Source organism: Artibeus jamaicensis, unplaced genomic scaffold (assembly GCF_021234435.1).
Source record: "Artibeus jamaicensis isolate MK-2021 breed Jamaican fruit bat unplaced genomic scaffold, CSHL_Jam_final scaffold_614, whole genome shotgun sequence".
NCBI lineage: Eukaryota > Metazoa > Chordata > Mammalia > Chiroptera > Phyllostomidae > Artibeus > Artibeus jamaicensis.
In genome coordinates this window covers 264,617-282,605 of record NW_026522050.1, presented here as the reverse complement: position 1 = coordinate 282,605, position 17,989 = coordinate 264,617, and the positions used below count along the sequence as shown (strand labels likewise).

The window sequence follows — 17,989 nt, the reverse complement described above, 5'->3', positions numbered from 1 at the left end:
TTTTACTCTCTGATCCTCCACAGAAGAAGTATGCCAACCTCCACCGTGGCGTTTCTCACCTGGGTTATGTGTAACTTCTGGAGAATGCAGCAGTATGCCAATATAAATGCTAAATATAGCGTATCTGCCCAAGGGGCAGTTTAATTCAAAGATAAGTAATTTCAAACATCACTTATTATATTAAGATAAATATGCACATAATATGGTATAGAGTGCAAGTTTTACATAAATTTCAAAACTAAAAGACTTTAGTTCCAACTGGTGTGGCTCAGTGGACTAAGTGTCGGCTTGCAAACCAAAGGGTCACTGGTTCGATTCCCAGTCTAGGGCACATGCCTGGCTTGTGGGCTAGGGCCCTGATAGGGGGCGCACAAGAGGCAACCACACACTGACGTTTATCTCCCTCTCTTTATGCCTCCCTTCCCCTCACTCTAAAAATCAATACAATAAAATCCCCCCAAATAATGAAAGACTTTAAAGAAATTTTCTCATGCTTTCAGGCCAGCACTGCTTCGTCCACTCCCTCTGCCCTCTGACCCCTCATACCTGAGCAAGATGCTGGCTTAAGTTCCTCCATTCAAAGGGGAACTTGGGTGGGAAAGTTTGAAAAATGTTGTTTCACTGAAAAAAATAAAACAAAGTGGAAGTGTACATGCCAAGCAAATGGTGAGGGGAGGAGGTCTGAGGGTTCCGTGCGGCTGGTCTGGGAAGGCGCTGGCAATGGGTAACAGACGACAACAGTTCCACATGGCCTGTGCCAGCAGGGAAGGCAGGCGTGGCTAAGAGCTCTTACCACCCTGTCTCACAGAATCAGGACACCAAGAAGACACATGGAGGCTTCTGGGTCAGCAGACTGGGGCTCAGGTCCTGGTTCTCCAAGTTACTGCTTTTATGACCCTGGGTAAGTTACTTTACCTACCTGAGCCTTCATTTTCTCAGCTGTAAAATGATGATTAAAATATATACTACTTCAGCCCCGGCTGGTGTAGCTCAGTGGATTGAGTGCCAGCCTGCAAACCACAGGGTCACCAGTTCGATTACCAGTTGGGGCACATACCTGGGTTGTAGGCCAGGTCCCCGGTGGGGGGTGCACAAGAGGCAACCACACATTAATGTTTCTCTCCCTCTCTTTCTCCCTCCTTCCCTCTCTGCCTAAAAATAAAATCTTTAAAAAAATTAAGTATATACTACTTCACAGGTGGTTATGAGGAGCCTAAGAAATCACAAAAGGAAAGTGTTCTGCACAAGGTAACTACGAACATGTTGACTAAATCTTGCATATACAAAGAGTGTTGAAAAATCAAGAAAACAAAATAGTCAAAATCAGTTAAAAAGTGGGCAGAAGCCATAAGCATTTTATAGACAAGGAAATAAAAATAGCTTTTAAATATATGAAAGATGCAACTCCACTCATAAAAGAAATGAGAACACAACTCAAATAAGATACTATTTTTCACTTACTGGATGGTAAAGATGAAAAATTTTGATAATGCTGTACTGGTGAGAGTGGGGAGAGAAGTACAGTCATACAATGTTGATGATAATGCCAATTGTGGAGAGTAGTCAGTAAGTTCTATCAAAATTACAAGTGCTTATGCTTAAACATAATTCTACTTCCAGAAATTTAAATCAGAGAAATGGTTACAATCCTAAATAGAAGAACAAAAATGTTTTCAGAGCTTTGTTTTTTATTTGTAAAGGCCCAATAATAAAGGGCTAGTTTAATAAAATAAAAATACACACAGTGGAATACTATATGGCTATCAAAAAGAATAAGGCAGCTCTATGTGTATCGATATGGAATGCACTCAAGGTATGTCACATGAGAAAAGAAAGAAGCAAAATGGGTACAGCATGCTACTGTTGATGTAGTTACAAACATATGCATATGTAATATATACACATATGCTTTCATGTATGTAGGCTATCTCTGAACTAGATCACACGATGACCTATGAGGCCTCACGTAATCTGACTTGCCTCTTGGTTCCTACTCATTACCCCTCTGACTCATCTTTCTCCCAGCTCTGCTCCACTAGTGACACTGGCCACCTTGCTTTTCTGAGACCCCCAGGCATCTACTTGCCTCAGGGTTTTGCAATGGCTGTCAGTTAAGTTTTTGTCCCAAATGTCTATGGGGCTCATTTCTTTCCTTCCTTCAACCCTTGGCTCAAATCTTACCTTATCACTGAGGCATATACTGACTACCCTCATTAAAACCACACCCTTGCCCTGGCTGGTGTAGCTCAGTGGATTGAGTGCGGGCCTGCAAATAAAGGAATCGTGGTTCGATTCCCAGTCAGGGCACATGCCTGGGTTGCAGGTCAGTTCCCAGCAGGGGATGTATGAGAGGCAACCATACATTGATAAGAGAATTTTTTTTTATAAGAGAATTTTTTTAAAAACCACACCCTCATCCTTTATTCCCTCTTGCCCTACTTTTTCTCTTTTCCACAGTACTTATCATCTGCTGATATTTTTATCATTCAATGCACTTAGGTGCTGTGTTTATGATTATTGTTTATTTCCCTCCAGTAGAATGTAAACTCTACAAAGGGTAAGAATTTTTATCTTATTCAGTAATATAAACCAAGCATAAAATAACTAGTAGATACTCAATAAAGATTCACTGAATAAGGGAATAGAGAGATACACAGGAACCTGGTAACAGCTGTTCCCTGCAGGCAGGGAGCTGAGGTCCTAGAGGTGAGGGCAGAAAGGAGACTAACTTTTCAGGACAAACCCTTGTGTGCTTTGTACCATGTGCTTGCATTAACTGGTTAAAAACAATAATAAAATTTTATGCTAGAACTAGAAGAAGTGACAACCTAGACTCAACCCCTCACCTGACATATGATCATTCGGGTGCAGAGAATGTAAGTAATTTGGCCAAGGTTACACAGCCAGGGTTTAAACTCAGATTTACTAACTCCAGAGCCCTAGCTCTTAACCATTATGTCACAGATCCGTTTGACTTGGATTTCTATCGGCCGATTTAATGTAGCATGAAAGAAATGCCAAGGTTTCCCCAAAGGTGATGGTTTGCCTCTGATATTTTTCATTACAATGAACTCCAAGCAACGGTCTGAGTTCTTCTGAAACACGAGATTTTGGTAGCATTGTGCTCAGCTTGACATAAATGGGAACACTAGTCTTGGGGATTCTTTTATGAAAACTGCACAGTCTAAATAAAGTGTTAGTCTCAGTCCCTTGGTAGTTGGAAGCACAGTGTTCCTGAAACCTGCACTCCCAGATATTTCTTCTTTCAAAGCCCTCAAGAGGTCTGGGTGGAGCTGTGGGGTGTTGCAGGGTGAGGGAGGGATTTGAAGGCACTTGGCCTGGGACTATTCCCAGGGGCTATTAAAGGTGGGCTGCTGAGCCTTCCCAACATGGCTGGCTGATGGGAGGCCTTCCATGCCCGGACCAGGTGGTGCACCCGCCGCCGCTGCTGCAGCCAGTAGAGCATCTCCACTTTGTCACGCTTCATCTTGTCCAGGTAGGGCCTGCCCTTGAAGGTCACTGGCTCACCAAAGATTAATTCAACCTCCTTCAAGAGCGAAACCAAAGGAGCCTCCATTAGATTGAGCTTCCTGTGTAGATGGTCGCGGATGTGATTTTCCTCCAGGAAGCAACTCAGTTCTGTGTCCGTCTTTTGGAAGAAACGGTTGGGGTCAGAGGCCTGTCGCTCAAACCACTCCAGTTTCCCCAGCCACATCTCCCGCCGCTGAATGGGCTGCAGGGTCTGCTCCCAGGCACTCACCAGTGAAGGCAGCTGCCTCAGACGGGCATTGGAGCTGTACTTGATGGCCATGTCCAACCTGTCCTTGTTGGGAACCTCAAGCATGGACCACAACCGCTCCAGACGCTTCTGCAGGCTGAGGATTTTGTAGGGTTCTCCCAGGAGGTTGGTCCTCTTAGTTTCTAGACTGTGCCCCAGAACTGTGTTCCAATCCCATTCTCCTGGCACAAAGTCTGGCTCTTCATCTTCTAGCAATGGAGGTGGGTGCTGAATCTTTAGGGACTCTCTGGCAGGAGCTATGATTTCCATAGGAGCCTCCTCTTCATACATTTGGAAGATGACATGGAGGAAATCTGTCTCCTGGTTGGTGAGGTACTTGAAATAGTCATCCACAGACAGGGTGGTCTTCCACCAGGTCATCCCTGCCGTCTTGTTTAATGGCACCTCCCAGCCTTTGCCTGCTTGGAGTGATGCGAGGGAGGACATCCTATCAGGGTTGGACTGTAAAGTGTTTGGTCTCTGGGAAAAAAGACCAGCCAGCTTGGGGTTGATGACATGATACTGCTGTTCTTGACGCAGAAAGGCTGAGACCAGGAACATTGACCAGTCTTTACTGGCTGCAGGCTCAATCAGGGGTCCCTGGTCAAAAGAGAAGTGGTCAGTAGAGACACTGCTCATCAACTCCTTGTAGACCTCCTTAATGCTATTACCAAAAAAGTGATCAATATCCATTTTTTCAATAAGATGGGGTTCCAGTTCACCTGCCAGGTGGTTGTATAGGGCTCCGATCTCTTCAACGTGGAAGGAATCCAAAAACTTTCTCTCAGAGACTTGTACACTGGCTGCCTGGACCACTACCTGATTTCTTAGCTTCAGAGTAACTGTCACTGGCTGTGGATGAAGTGGAGGGGATTTGGAGGACTGGGGACCACACTGCCCAGAGGTTTCTTCTTCCTCATTCAACATTCTCTGGAGCTCTTCCATGGGATGTGTTGCAGCTGAGTGGTGGGTCTGGGCCCCCAGGAGTGGGGGCACACCTGAGTCTATTGGTGAGTAGGGAGTCCACTCCAATTTCATGTTCTTCATCATTTGCTTCAGGTCCTCAGCCACCATGTCCCCCACCAGCTCTGGCTTGCTCTCTACAAACAGGACCAACGGAGTTACAGGACGAGGGGAGAGTGAAGGAAGACCCAATTCATCTGCTAGCTTCCAGCCCTCACGCAGAGAGGGCATGGACTGGCTCTTCTGGAGCGGGGGGTAGAGAAGCAAATGGGAGGTAAGGGGTGACCCATCGGTGAGAGCTACGGAGCACCCAGGCTGCAACACAGTCTGTGAGGAAGTGAAGCTTGCTTTCTTCTTTTGCATGACATAGAGCCAGGGTGGAGCCTTTCTCCTCTTCAGCTGGGGGATGGACTTCAGTTCCTTCACTGGATCCGGTTCAGGTTCTCTGAAAAACTCTGGTGAGCGACTGAGCTGGATAAGATAGTTCAGGTTGAGGTGGCAGCATGGCACTTGGGAGAAGTGGACGCTGTGAGCAGGTGGCTTGACAGCCCCAGGGGGGCTGAGGGGGCTCAGCTTTAATATGCTGCCCCGGGCCTCCTCGATTTTCAGCAGGGCACGGAAATCAGCGAGCAGGCCACGGTAGACCTCGGGACTGGTGAGGAAGACTGTGCAATCCCTGGCGAGGCTGGCGGCCAGCCGGGTGAGCGTGGCTGATTCAGTGTAGACATATGTGGAGGTCGACCTGGTCTTCAGCAGGTGCAGGTAACACAGGAAGAGCCGCTCGCAGCTGAGCAGCACGTAAACCAGGAGCCGCTTCCGCAGCCTCTGGTTGTTCAGGTGGCTCAGACTAGGTTCGGTGGGAGGCTCCCGCCAGCTGCACTTTAACTCGTCCAAAATGACCTCTGTGAAACGGTGTCGGCCCTCAGGAGGCATGTGTTCCTCCAGCCCACAACTGGCCAGCCGCTTGGCCACCTGGCGGCACAGCGACGCCACCGTCAGCGGCGAGACGGGCAGGGACGGTAGCATCGGGACTTCCTGCAGGAGGCGCTTCTGAGACTCTGGGCGCGTCATTCTGCTGGGGAAGAGCGATAGCGGACGCAGCAACCGGTGGTAAACCTGCTGGAGCTCGGGTTCCGGTTTAAAAGGCTCCATTTTAGTGCTGGCTGCGCCCGTTGTGAGACCCAAGGCCGCCGAGGGGTTACTAAGGGAACCAGGGACCAAACGGCCAGAGTGCGCCTGCGCTGCCTGAACTTTGTTGGCGGGGGCGGGGGCAGTGAGAGCAAGGCCCTGCGTGCGAGCGCACCAGGAGGCGGGGCAAAGTCTGGCTTCCGAGGCTCCGCCTCCTGGGGACTGTACACTAGGTTTCCGCTATGGGACTCTAGCCGTTCGCGTCTTCTCGCCAGTGACTGCATTCGAGATGGCCTCGGACTCGGGGGACCGTGGGACCGCCTGCACGGTGAGGTTCGAAGCCTCTTGTGGGAGCCTAGCGGGGCAATTAGCCTCGACCCTTATGGGTGATCGTTAACTCGAGAAGCGGGGAAGAAGCGGGCACCAGGGGCGGGTCCCGAGGCCCCAGCATGAAAAGAGTGAGAGAGTAGCAGGGTCTTTGGCGTTAATGTCAGAAGGTGTTGGTCCTGAAATGAGTGATAATGAAGAAGGCGCTTCTGGAGGAGTCACGTGGGACGTTTCCCCAGGCCTTTGGGGTAGTCGTAGGGGAAGTCGTGAAACAGGGTCACGCAAGAGGGGTACCCATCTCTCATCGGTGGGTACCTGCCGCCCTTGCAGCTGGAGTTCGCGGTGCAGATGACCTGTCAGAGCTGTGTGGACGCGGTGCGCAAGTCTCTGCAAGGAGTGGCAGGTAGGAGCCAAATAAGTTTTCTGTAGACCGTCCAGAGGCCCCTGGGACAGGTAGACAAATCTCTTAGATTTACCGTACTCCCATTTTACAGATGCAGAAATTGAGACCCAGAGAGAGGAAGGATTGTTCTCAGAGTCACACAGAGCCCCCAGAGGCAGAGTACAGGTACAGGTACTTGAGGACCTGGAGTACAGGTCTCAAGCCTGCCATGCCAGCAACTGCCTGTCCTTCTGGTGTCTTAAGCCTCGCGTTCCTGGAGAGTAAGGGGCTAGACTGAGTATAGCCATGCCTACAGAAGGAGTTCCCTGAAAAACAAGCACTTTTTGCTTGTGAAACAGCATAATCTTGATAAGGCAAACAGCAGCCCTGGCCATGTGCCATCCTAGGCAGCTCCTGGTTCTTAAAGGTCAGCTAGCTAGCTGGTCTGAAGGTGACCTGACACAACTGGAAAGATCTGAGAAGCAGAACCACCAGCATGGCACCGGGAACTACCTTCCTTTGATTCTGTTAAATGTTCATCAGGTCATTCTGGAGCTATAGACCAGGCACTGGGGGCTTTTTAGGGAGAAGGGTTCACACCTGTTTCAGGCACAGCCCTTCCTTAGGTAAAGATGAACACACAAGCATTACTCCTGGAAGGGCAGGTCTGGGAAGGGGTGAGGTTAGATGGATTCTAAAGCGGGGACAGTGGTGGCTCTGGGCTCTTTGTAGGGCAGAATATATCATAGCCGTTAGGGGTATGTGCGTTAGAGATAGACTGGGTTCAGATCCTCTCTTTGTGCTACTGAAACCTTAGGTATGCAACTTTTTGTGCCTCTGTTTCTCTCTCTTTTTTAAAAAGATTTTATCTACTTATTTTTTAGAGAGAGGAAGGGAAGGAGAAAGAGGGAGAGAAACATGACTTGTGTGGTTGCCTCTTGCACGCCCCCCACTGGGGACCTGGCCTACAACCCAGGCATGAGCCCTGACTGGGAATCGAACTGGTGACCCTTTGGTTTACAGTCCAGCACTCAGTCCACTGAGCCCTCACCAGCCAGGACTGTGCCTCTGTTTCTTCAGTGTTTCAATGGGCATGATAATGGAAGCTACTCTGGAGAATTGTCCTGAAGAGTAAATTAGTTACAATTAGGACTTTAGAAAAGTCTTTGGCATGGGGTGAGAACACACTGCATCTTGCGAATTGTACAAGGAAGGGCTTATAGGTGGTGATCCGGTTAGTGGAGGAAGGAGAGTACACGTCTTGAAGTTGGATTTGCTATGCGTTTGGCGATGATGGGCGAGGGTCTCAGGAGACTGAGCCATTCCACCTCGGGTTTGGTGCTCTAACCAAAGGTTTCTGAGAATGTTGGGCTGTCTACTTCCTGCAGACCATTCTTGCTGGGAGAGCAAACAGCTATACTTTTTGTTGGACACAGCAGTTTTTCGCCCTCAGCAGATTTCTTAGGCACAGAAAATGACCTCTGGTGGTTACATTTTCTGTTCTGGGCAACTGGAACCAGCTTGGCTTTTTATGGGCTGAGAGGGGTGAGGAATTTGTCCGTTTCGGTGGTCTGGGGCTTTGGAGAATAGAGCTCTGTTCCCCTTCATGTATGGCACGTATAGCAAGTATAAGTGGGAGGAACGCCCAGCCCAAGGCCCACTTTTTTGAACCCTGGAGTTCACTGTGGGCTTATCTTTTCTCTCTCACTGGGTTCTGAGCTAAACAAGGGCTGGCTCAGCCACACCCTAGGCTTTACCAGCCAAACAACTGCTGCATAGCTGGAGGGCCAGCTTCTTGGTTCAGACTCAGGTGAGGAGCTCAGGAAGTGCACAGTTACAAAGAGCTTCCCCCTTGGCGCCTCCCCACTTCAGGAGCAGAGAATCAGCTCTCCTTAAGAGACCCCAGATCAGGGACCCACCTGCCCTGAAGCTCATCTGTCATAAAGTTTTGTCTACTGTATGTCTGAAACATACTGAGAATCCTGCCTCTCTTTTCCCATACTTTGGCCTTCACACCAATCCAACCCACCTCACCTCTCCCAGACCCTAACAAGAGCTTCATCTTTGGGTTCCCTGTTGTGTCTCTTGCCCACTTTGGTACCTTTTCCACATAAAAGCCAGAGTGAGCCCCAGACGGTATGGCTCAGTTGGTTGGAGCATCAGCTGGTTGGATCATCATAGTCGAAAGGTTGCAGGTTCTACTCCCCGGTCCAGGCACATACCAGATCCCAGGTCTGGGCGTGTGCGATCCCTGGTGGTGACATACAGTCTGGGCACATATGGGAGCAGCTGATCGATGCTTCTCTCTCATTGATGCTTCTCTCTCTCCCTTTCTCTCTTTCTAAAAGCAATGAAAAAAAAAATGTCCTCAAGTGAGAATATTAAAAAAAAAAAAGAAAAGCAAGAATGATTTTTGAAATCACACATTAGATAATGTGGCTGCCCTGTGTAGAATCTTCTAGAAGTAATAATGTTTGAGAGCCTCCCATGGGCTGGGCACCTATATATGAATAACGCATTTAGGTCTTTGATAACCCTCTGAAGTAGATAATATTAACTATCTTCATTTGCACGTGAAGAATCCGAATAGAAAATTCAACAGAAATGTTGAGTAACTTGTCCAAGGCCACACAGCTAGTATGTAGCAGACTGTGGATTTCAACCCCAGAGCCCACACCCTCCACCACTGTCCACTACAGCCTCTCCCAGTGGCTTCCCATGGCATTAAAATTAAAGTCTAGGTTCAAGTCCACCGATACTGTTGTAAAGGTGAATTTTTCCTTTTATGGCTGAGTAGAATTCCACTGTGTAAATGCCCAATGGTTGGTTTATCCACTCATCTGCTGAATGGACAGTCAGGCTGCTTCCATATCTTGACGATTGTAAATAATGCTACAACTGCAATGAACATAGGGGTGCTTATGTTCTTTTGATTAGTGTTTTGGGTGCCTTTGGATATATTCCCAGAGGCCTTCCAAGCTTTGCGACCTCAAGCCAGTTGTATGAGCTTCTAGCTTCGTTTCCTCACCTGCCACATGAGGACAGTATCACTGTCCTGATGTTTGTAAAGCAGAGCACACAGCTCTTGTCACACGCTGCAGGCTCAGGCCACAAGAGTTCCCCGCCATCCACCCTCCCTACAGCCCCTTGCATCCAGAGGCACCTCTTTGTGGACCTGGAACTCCACGGCATCACAGGCTGCTGGGTGGCCCAGGATGAGATGTGTGAAGTGAGGCACAGTTTGGTTATTTGGGGGGTTTCCTTTTCACAGTATTGCCTTATTCCTTTTTTCTAGAGAATTTGTATGAGTTTGAGTCAAACCGGTGATGTGATGTGCCGGGAAGCAAGATCTCACATGTTCTCAGGGTTTCCTTGTCCCTGCAGCGGAGGAGACGGGCCTGCCTGCCTGATCTCTCACACATTCTGCCTGCTCCCAGCAGGGTCAGGGATGCGGCGGGGGATCTGAAGAAGCAAGCCAGTGAGACCCTTGTAGCCACAGCCAGATGTTCCTATCTCTCAGGTGCTGCCCCCTCCCAGTAGTACTTCCCAGTTTTGCCTCCTTTGAGCAGGGAGGAATCTGAACAGCTGAGGCACCTGGTCTGTGCCTTGGGAATTGTTATTCTCTTCTCTGCCTGGTGGTTAACCCAGGCACAGTCTGAGTTCTCCCACAGCCTGTGAGCTCCCTGAGGACTAGGACCAGTGCTTTCCCCGACCCTGGCCTCCTCGCCAAGTACACATTTGTTGAAAGAATACGGAGCAGGGAAACCAAGGTTGAAGGGAAGGCCAACAGTCAGTGTAGTATTCAGTTCGAAGAGCACTAGCTGAACACTGCGTTTAACCCATGTCTCCTGGCCTGCCCACAGCTCCCCTGGGCTTACTCCACAGCGCAGCAAACACACTCAGATCAAACCAGAATGACTATTAGCCCTACAGGTAAGAGCAGCGTGTAGAGTTTCTGGCCCATCCCCTCTGAACTGGCCGACAATTCAAGGGTTCTCTTAAAAGGCTTGGGAGTCCCAAGTATCCGAATGAAAGAAGCCCTTCTCATCCTTCTTTGAATTGGCTCCATGTTCATCAAAGCTGAGCATGCGTCAGAATTGTCCCACTGGCTGTGTACACACAGGGGTGACTTCGGGGATTTGGGGGCCAATTGAGACACACTGACGTTTGAACCTGACCCCTGTAGAACACAGAGAGCTTGTGCCTGCACAGAGGACTGGAATCAGTGCAGTGTGAATTATGCAGGAAAGTGGCAGCTCCAGGGCAGAGGAAGGGGTCCCAACCTGCCTGGAGGCTGGGGGCTGCCTCTCGGGTGAGCAGCGTCCAGGGGAATTGCCTGGGCTCCGGAGCTGGGGTGCCTGGGAGGAACTGCAGGTTCCACAGTTTACTACAGTGTGACTTCGAGTGAGTTTCTTAGTTTCTCTGTACCCAGCTCACAGGATTGCTTGAGTATGGAAGGAGTAACTTCAGATAAAGTATGAAAAAGCCCGCAGTGCATACTCAGAAAATGTTATTCCTCATAATGATGGTGATATGAGCTTTACTGAGGTATAACTCATGAATCACAAAATTTACCCCCTTAAAATATATAGTTCATTGGCTTTTAGTATATTCATGGAGTTGTACAATCATCACCACTATCAGTTTTATATGTCACCAGCTCATGAGGAAATTGAACACTTTAGCTACCAGCCTCCCAGTACCCCACCCCCAGTCTACTTTCCATCTTTATAGATTTGCCTGTTCTGGACATTTCTCCCAGAATGGCATCAGCTAATATGTGGCCTTCTGTGACTGGCTTTCCTGCAACAGTGTTTTCAAGGTTCGTCCATGTTGTGGCACCCGCCGATGCTTCATCCCTTTTTCTGGCTGAACAGGGCTTCGTTGTATTGAAATAATGCATGCTGTTTATCCATTTCTCAGTGGACGGGCATTTGGGTTGCTTTCACCTTTGGCTATTATGAACGGTGTGGGTCTGGTAGCCTGCTTTTATAAGGACATTTTTAATTTATTTTATTTTTTATTTTTTAAAATTTTTATTTATTTATCTTTTAGAAGGGAAGGGAAGGAGAGAGGCAGAGAAATATCAGTGTATGGTTGCTTCTCATGGGTCCCCTGCTGGGAACTGGCCTACAACCCAGGTATGTGCCCTGACTGGGAATCGAACTGCGATCTTTTGGTTCGCAGGCCCTTGCTCAATCCACTGAGCTACACCAGGCAGGGCTAGAAAGACATTTATTAAAGAATTATCCATGTTTCAAAAGTTATAAACAATGCCTGGCATGTACTAAGGACTCATAACAATCCTGGGAGTGAGGTGACGTTATCCCCACTTTCTTTACAAAGAAACAGCCTCAGAGAGGTTAAGGGCCTTACGGAAGGAAGCTTCAGAGCCTGCCTCCAGCCACGGGAGGCTGGTGGAGATGGGAACAGGGAGTTACCCGCTCTGTTTCTCTCCTGCCTGTCCCCAGCGCAGGGTCGCCAGCCCTCGGCTGCCCTCTGCCCTCTCTCTCCTCCCAGGTGTCCAGAGTGTAGAGGTGCAGCTGGAGAACCAGATGGTCCTGGTGCAAACCACCCTGCCCAGCCAGGAGGTGCAAGCCCTCTTAGAAGGAACAGGGCGGCAGGCGGTACTCAAAGGCATGGGCAGTGGCCTTTTGCGTGAGTAACCACTGTGGCCTTGGCCTTGCCTTTCTGGGAGGGATGTGGCCTGGGGCTGGTTTAAACCTAACCATAGGATTTTGTGGCTTTGGGTTGGAGAGGCTTTGGAGAAGGTGTGAAAGTTATGTGGGGCTCTCTCCCTGCCCTTCCCCAGTGGGTGAAGGGGTGGGGCTGGGTGAGGTGGCAAGCCAACCCAGGTGCCTCCTATCTTGCAGGGAATCTGGGGGCAGCAGTAGCCATTCTGGGAGGACCTGGCCCTGTGCAGGGGGTGGTGCGCTTCCTGCAGCTAACCCCTGAGCACTGCCTCATTGAGGGAAGCATTGATGGCCTAGAGCCTGGGCCACACGGACTCCATGTCCATCAGTTTGGGGACCTTACAAGGAACTGCAACAGGTAAGTCATCTGTAACCTCCCTTGTAGCATCCTCATCACCGCAGTTGTGTCCCCACTATGTGTAGGAAGCCGTATGTAGCCCTTAGGCACGCTTTCACGCTTTAGGGTCTTCATAAGCACTCTGTGAGGCATATACATACAGGCCCAGTCTACAGATGAGGAAACTGAGACTCAAAGAGGTTAAGTGACTTGTCACAAGCCCCAGAGCATATAAATAGTAGAGTGGGGGTTTGAACCAAAATCTGACCTTGAACCAAAATCATAGCCACCTTACAGCCTTGGAGGTGGAAGGTGACTCTTGGATGTGGGAAAGGCAGGTCCTGTGTCATGGTGTTGGTCATACTACAACACTATTAGTTGATTGCTCATTTTTGTCTCCCTTAGAAGCTTATTGAGGGCAAGACCCATGTTTGATTTTTTTTTAAGATTTTATTTCTTTATTTTTAGAGGGCAAGAGGGGCAAAAGGAGAGGGAGAGAAACATCAATGTGTAAGAGATACATTGATTGGTTGCCTCTCACATATTCCCAGCCAGGGACCTGGCTGCGCCCTGGCTAGGAATTGAACTGGTGACCTTTTGGTTCACAGGACAGTGCTCAGTCCACTGAGCCACACCAGCCAGGGCTCAATTCTTCTTAATGCCCTCAGCTCAAAGCCTGGCACAGAAGGGGTATGTTTGTTGAATGAATGTATGAATGCATGCATGCATGAATGAATGAATGAATGAATGAAACATGTAATTAAAGTAAGAGGATGGATCACCTGCCCTGTGGGCTGCTGTTTCACTGCCCACCTGATACCTTTTATTCTTAGCTGTGGGGACCACTTTAACCCTGATGGAACATCTCATGGGGGCCCCCAGGACACTGACCGGGTAAGTGTTCAACTTGTGAGGCTTGGGCCGACACAGAGCCCCAAGGTCTCAGAGGCAGGGCAGGCAGGTCTCGGAACCTTTGAGTGAGATTCCCTTTTGGTCCCCACCGTATTTTGTTCCAGTTACAAGCATTGACTGACACTCTCTGAGGCCAGGGGCTGCCCCAGGAGCTCACAGCTGGACGGGGGAGACCACCAAGCACTCTGGCTGCAGCACAGTGAGAGGATCCTGGCTGGGGACCCTGGGAGCCCAGAGCCAGCCCCTGATGCAGCCTGAGGGGCATGGGCAGTGGGAAAGCTTCCTGGAGAAGTGACAGTGTAGAAATTGAAGGTTTTCCCTGAACTACACAGGCCATTCCGGATGTTCCACCTCCTCCTGGTCCTGGAATTTCGTTTTCACTGAAAAAGTGTTTTCTCCACAGGCAAGTCACATGCTGCCTTAATGATTTTTGCCTTATCCGAGTACTGCTTGTTCTGTTAGTTACTCAATGCTTTGATTTAAATGAACTCATTTTTTCCCTTAGGTAAATCATGGTTATTTTTAGTGCCTCAATCTCTATGACAGAAAGTTTCAAACATTCCAAAGTGGAGAAACTACCATCCCGAACCCCCAGGTCCCTGTTACCCAGCTTCAGCACCCAGCACCCCATGGCCAGTCCCGTTGCACGTACACCGCTGGGCCTCTTTTCATTATTATGTTGAAGTGAAACAAGACTACATTTTATGTAATGGAGGTAGATTGATTTTTTTTTTTTAAGGAGAAACTTGATATTGCACAGAGAATGGAAAACCAGCACTTCTAGCTTTAATCGGAGGATCATTGTAGAAATAAATCGGTGTGGGCTTAGAACGCGGTCTGAGCCCTGGTAGGGACGGAGGAGGTCCGCTTGATCTTTGTTAAAGTGATAGCGAGAGGTGTTGGAGACCTGTTAACACCAGACTGTCCCTTCGTCAGACCGGAGGGTGGCACCCACTCCCTGTGCTGTTTCCTGGGCCCTGTCCTCACGCACCTCACACCTCTACTTCGCCTCCTGGGCGTGTTTTTCCCCTTTGTTGGATTCAGTGCCAGGCAGGCTCTGGGTCCTGGTCCTGAGAGCTGGTGACTCCCCTTTACACCCTCCAGGACTCACGGGCTTCCTTGGTTTTTATTTTCTATCTGGATGAGCGCTTGCATCCTTTTGCCACAAAGCAGATGAAAACACGGCATGTGTTTGTTCTAATTCATTGTAACTGATTGTTTGGACTTTTGACTGCTCCGTCACATTTCTCATGGTCAGAAGCTTTTATTCCTCCTCTCCCAACCCCAAAGTTGGAGGAAAGCCATGCTTGTGTTCAAATGTATCTACTGCCGTGAAGCAAATGACTCCAAACGTAGGGGTTTAAAACAACAAACATTTATCATCACACAGTTTCACTGGGGGCCTCTCCTGGGTTGCAGCCATGTCCAGGCTCCAGGTGGGGAGGATCTGCCCCCACCCTTCTTCATGTTGCTGTTGGCAGGCTCGGGCCTCCCTGGCTGTTGGCCAGACCTCAGCCCTTTGCCACATGGGTCTCTCCCTAGGGCAGCTCACAACACAGCAGCTGGCTTCCCTCGAGCTAGGAAATGAGAGATGGCATCCAAGGTTAAAGCCACACTCTTCCTGTAACCTAGTCTTGGAAGAGACACTAGGTTCAGCCTACACTCGGAGTATACAAGGATGTGAACACAGGGGAGATGCATCTTAGAGGCTGTCTGCGTCACTGATGCTTGAGAGGGGCCAAGCGAGAATTAGGCCGGTGAAGTGCACCACCGGCAGAGCCCTGGAGGCATGAGCCAGCGAGGAGCACCTGGGAGCTGGCAGCCCGTGTCTCTTCTGGAGGTTTTTGAAGGGCAATAGACCACCTCACAACTTATGCCCTGACCCAGGCCCCTCTCAGGGCTGGAAATCAGAAGGAGGTGGAGCCAGCTGCTCCTCGATATAGACAGAGGAAGACCTGAGCGAGAGCTGCATGTCCAAGGCTGCCATGATGACGGACAGGTTCATTATGGATTTCAGCATCTGGTTTGGGCCACGTGGGAATGTGCTCAATGTGGGAATTTACGTCCAAGCCTGGTTGTCCTGTTGCACGTCCCCTACATGCTCTCAGCTTCCTTCCCTTCTCTCCTTTCCCCCTCCATTCCTTTCTCTTCATATATTGTACTGAAGGGATTACTCCAAAGCATGGGGTCACCATGTCGTGCCCGTGCCTGAAACCCTTCTTGGCTCTCCAGTGCCTGGTGGTATAGGCCCCGCCAGGCTGCTTGGTGCGGCATTCAAGGCCATTGGCCCGGCTCCACCCACCCATGTGTAGGGGAGGGACTGGAAAGGCTGCCTCTCCTGACCCTCTGCTGCTGAGTCATGTCTCTGAGCCGCTCTGCGTGCTGCTGCTCCCTCAGCCAAGTCCTGAAAACTCTCAAGGCTCTGTGTCGTTGCCTCCCCTTCCTTGTCTTTCTACCATTAAAGTCCCAGCACAGGGCATAACAGAAGCGCCAGGTGTAAGCAGCAGACATCTCTCTGGGAAACAGGATAAAGCAGAAGTGGCTCTTCTTGCTGCTTGTCCAGGCCATTTTATAGTGATATGCTTTGTGGCCATGCTTTGCAGCAAGGTCTTGTGTACCAGCCCACATAGGCACAGGACAGGCACTTGCTTCTGCCCGAAGTGTCAGGTTGGGGATAATTTATTTGCACAGATGTGAGTCTGTGACCCACCAGTAAGATCTTGTCACCAAAATATACACTCACTGTTGTCCCAACCCCATGTGTCTTCATCACTCTTCTGTTCTCCATCTTTCTCTCACCGAGCTGTGAATCCTGGAGGGTGGTGACTGCGTGTGCACCCCCATGCCTGGCCAGAGGGTGTCTGATTTAGGAGGTGCTCTATAGATGTGTTGTGGCATTTTTATTGCCTTCCAGGGAGAAGAAGGTGTGTAGAACCAGCTTGGGGGGGGGGCAGAGGAGGACAGGCAGGACAGGCGCCTTGCCCCTTGTGCTTCTTTTCTCTGTTCCTGGAAGCAGGAGGTCAGGGAAGGGATGCTGGCTGCCTCTGATGCCCAAGGAGCCAGGCGTGGCCAGCCAAAGCCCAGGGGAACTGCAGACTGCCAAGGGCTCATAGAGTCATTAGGAGGCTGGAGAACCCCACTTGGAAAGAAGCAGGGACTGGGCTAGGTTCTGAGGCCAGGGTGCCAGATTGGGCAGTGACCTCACAGGGGAAAGTCTGGTCCAGTGGGCATGGCTTCCTAGAAGGGAGTCAGGGCTATTTTCAGGGTGCTCTCATTCCGTCCAGGATTTCAGTTCCAGGGAGGGAACATCCAGTTGGCTTCTTTGTGTCCTGGGCGTCCCTTCCTTTTACCTGACCATACCCACAGAAGGACACTAGTACTTTTGGGGAGTGGAATCAGATACTGGGGAGCCATAACCTAGCAACTGTGCCCCATATGCTCTTTCTCCCCTGGGTCTTACTGCAGCACCGGGGAGACCTAGGAAATGTCCACGCCGATGCTGACGGCCGAGCCATCTTCAGGATAGAGGATGAGCAGCTGAAGGTAAGGGGGAAAGGAAGTGAGGATCTTTCCTCCCAGATAAGTCCACTGTCTGAGGCTGATGTCTCCCCTCAAAGGTGTGGGATGTGATTGGACGAAGCCTGGTCATTGATGAGGGAGAAGACGACCTGGGCCGCGGAGGCCATCCCTTATCCAAGATCACGGGGAACTCAGGAAAGAGGTGGGTAATGCCGCCCCGTGCAGGAAGCTGTGCTTTGCCAGCCAGACCCGCAAGGGGCTAGACAAGTGCCTGCTTGCTCTTGACCACTCATTCATCTGCAGGTTGGCCTGTGGCATCATCGCACGCTCCGCTGGCCTTTTCCAGAACCCCAAGCAGATCTGCTCCTGCGATGGCCTCACCATCTGGGAAGAGCGAGGCCGGCCCATTGCTGGGGAGGGGCGGAAGGAGCCAGCCCAGCCCCCTGCCCACCTCTGAGCAGGGCCTCAGCCTCAGGACTGTACTCTCCTCCTGGCTGGATGCCATGCTCTTCCAGGTGGAGGAGGGCAGGCCCGCTTGTTCAGTCCGAGGAGAGCAGGGATACAGGGTGTGCGGGAGAACGCTGTGAGACTCCCTTGGCAAATTAAAGTTTTATTTTCACATCCAACTCTGTGTGTTCCCACGGGCTTGGTGGACACAGTCCCACTGCCTGGGACTTCAAAGGCCAGCTCTTGGCTTTTGGAGCCAAAACAAACAAAAAACAAACAAACTGGATTTAAACCTACACACGTCCTGCCCTAACTGGTGTAGCTCAGTGGGTTGGGCGTGGTCCCCTGAACTGAAAGATCATCGGTTCCATTCCCAGTCAAGGCACAAGCCTGGCTTGTGGCTAGGTCTCCGGTGGGGGGCATGAGAGTCTGCTGATTGCTGCTTCTCTCTCACATTGATGTTTCACTCTCTTTCTCCCTCCCTTCCTTTCTCTCTCTAAACA

At 50.1% G+C, this 17,989-nt stretch overlaps 2 protein-coding genes across 2 annotated transcripts; one reads left to right on the top strand and one right to left on the bottom strand.

Annotated features, from left to right (window-relative positions):
* Positions 1 to 3,265: 3,265 nt before the first annotated feature.
* CCDC87 (coiled-coil domain containing 87) lies at positions 3,266 to 6,057 on the bottom strand. Its single transcript, XM_037135349.2, has one exon. The coding sequence runs from the start codon at positions 5,891 to 5,893 to the stop codon at positions 3,275 to 3,277; it is 2,619 nt and encodes an 872-aa protein (XP_036991244.2). The 5' UTR covers positions 5,894 to 6,057; the 3' UTR covers positions 3,266 to 3,274.
* On the top strand, positions 6,056 to 17,665 carry CCS (copper chaperone for superoxide dismutase). The gene is made up of 8 exons (XM_037135351.2): positions 6,056 to 6,197; positions 6,527 to 6,599; positions 12,099 to 12,236; positions 12,452 to 12,629; positions 13,442 to 13,502; positions 16,986 to 17,063; positions 17,138 to 17,241; positions 17,343 to 17,665. Exons 1-8 carry the CDS (start codon positions 6,159 to 6,161, stop codon positions 17,494 to 17,496), a joined length of 825 nt encoding a protein of 274 aa, XP_036991246.2. The 5' UTR covers positions 6,056 to 6,158; the 3' UTR covers positions 17,497 to 17,665.
* Positions 17,666 to 17,989: the final 324 nt, after the last annotated feature.

Coding starts and splice junctions, on each gene's coding strand:
- CCDC87 (XM_037135349.2), bottom strand. CDS start 5,893: ATGGAGCCTTTTAAACCGGAACCCGAGCTCCAGCAGGTTTACCACCGG.
- CCS (XM_037135351.2), top strand. CDS start 6,159: ATGGCCTCGGACTCGGGGGACCGTGGGACCGCCTGCACG. Junction 12,630..13,441: donor CTTACAAGGAACTGCAACAG/GTAAGTCATCTG, acceptor TTTTATTCTTAG/CTGTGGGGACCACTTTAACC. Junction 17,064..17,137: donor TAGAGGATGAGCAGCTGAAG/GTAAGGGGGAAA, acceptor CTCCCCTCAAAG/GTGTGGGATGTGATTGGACG.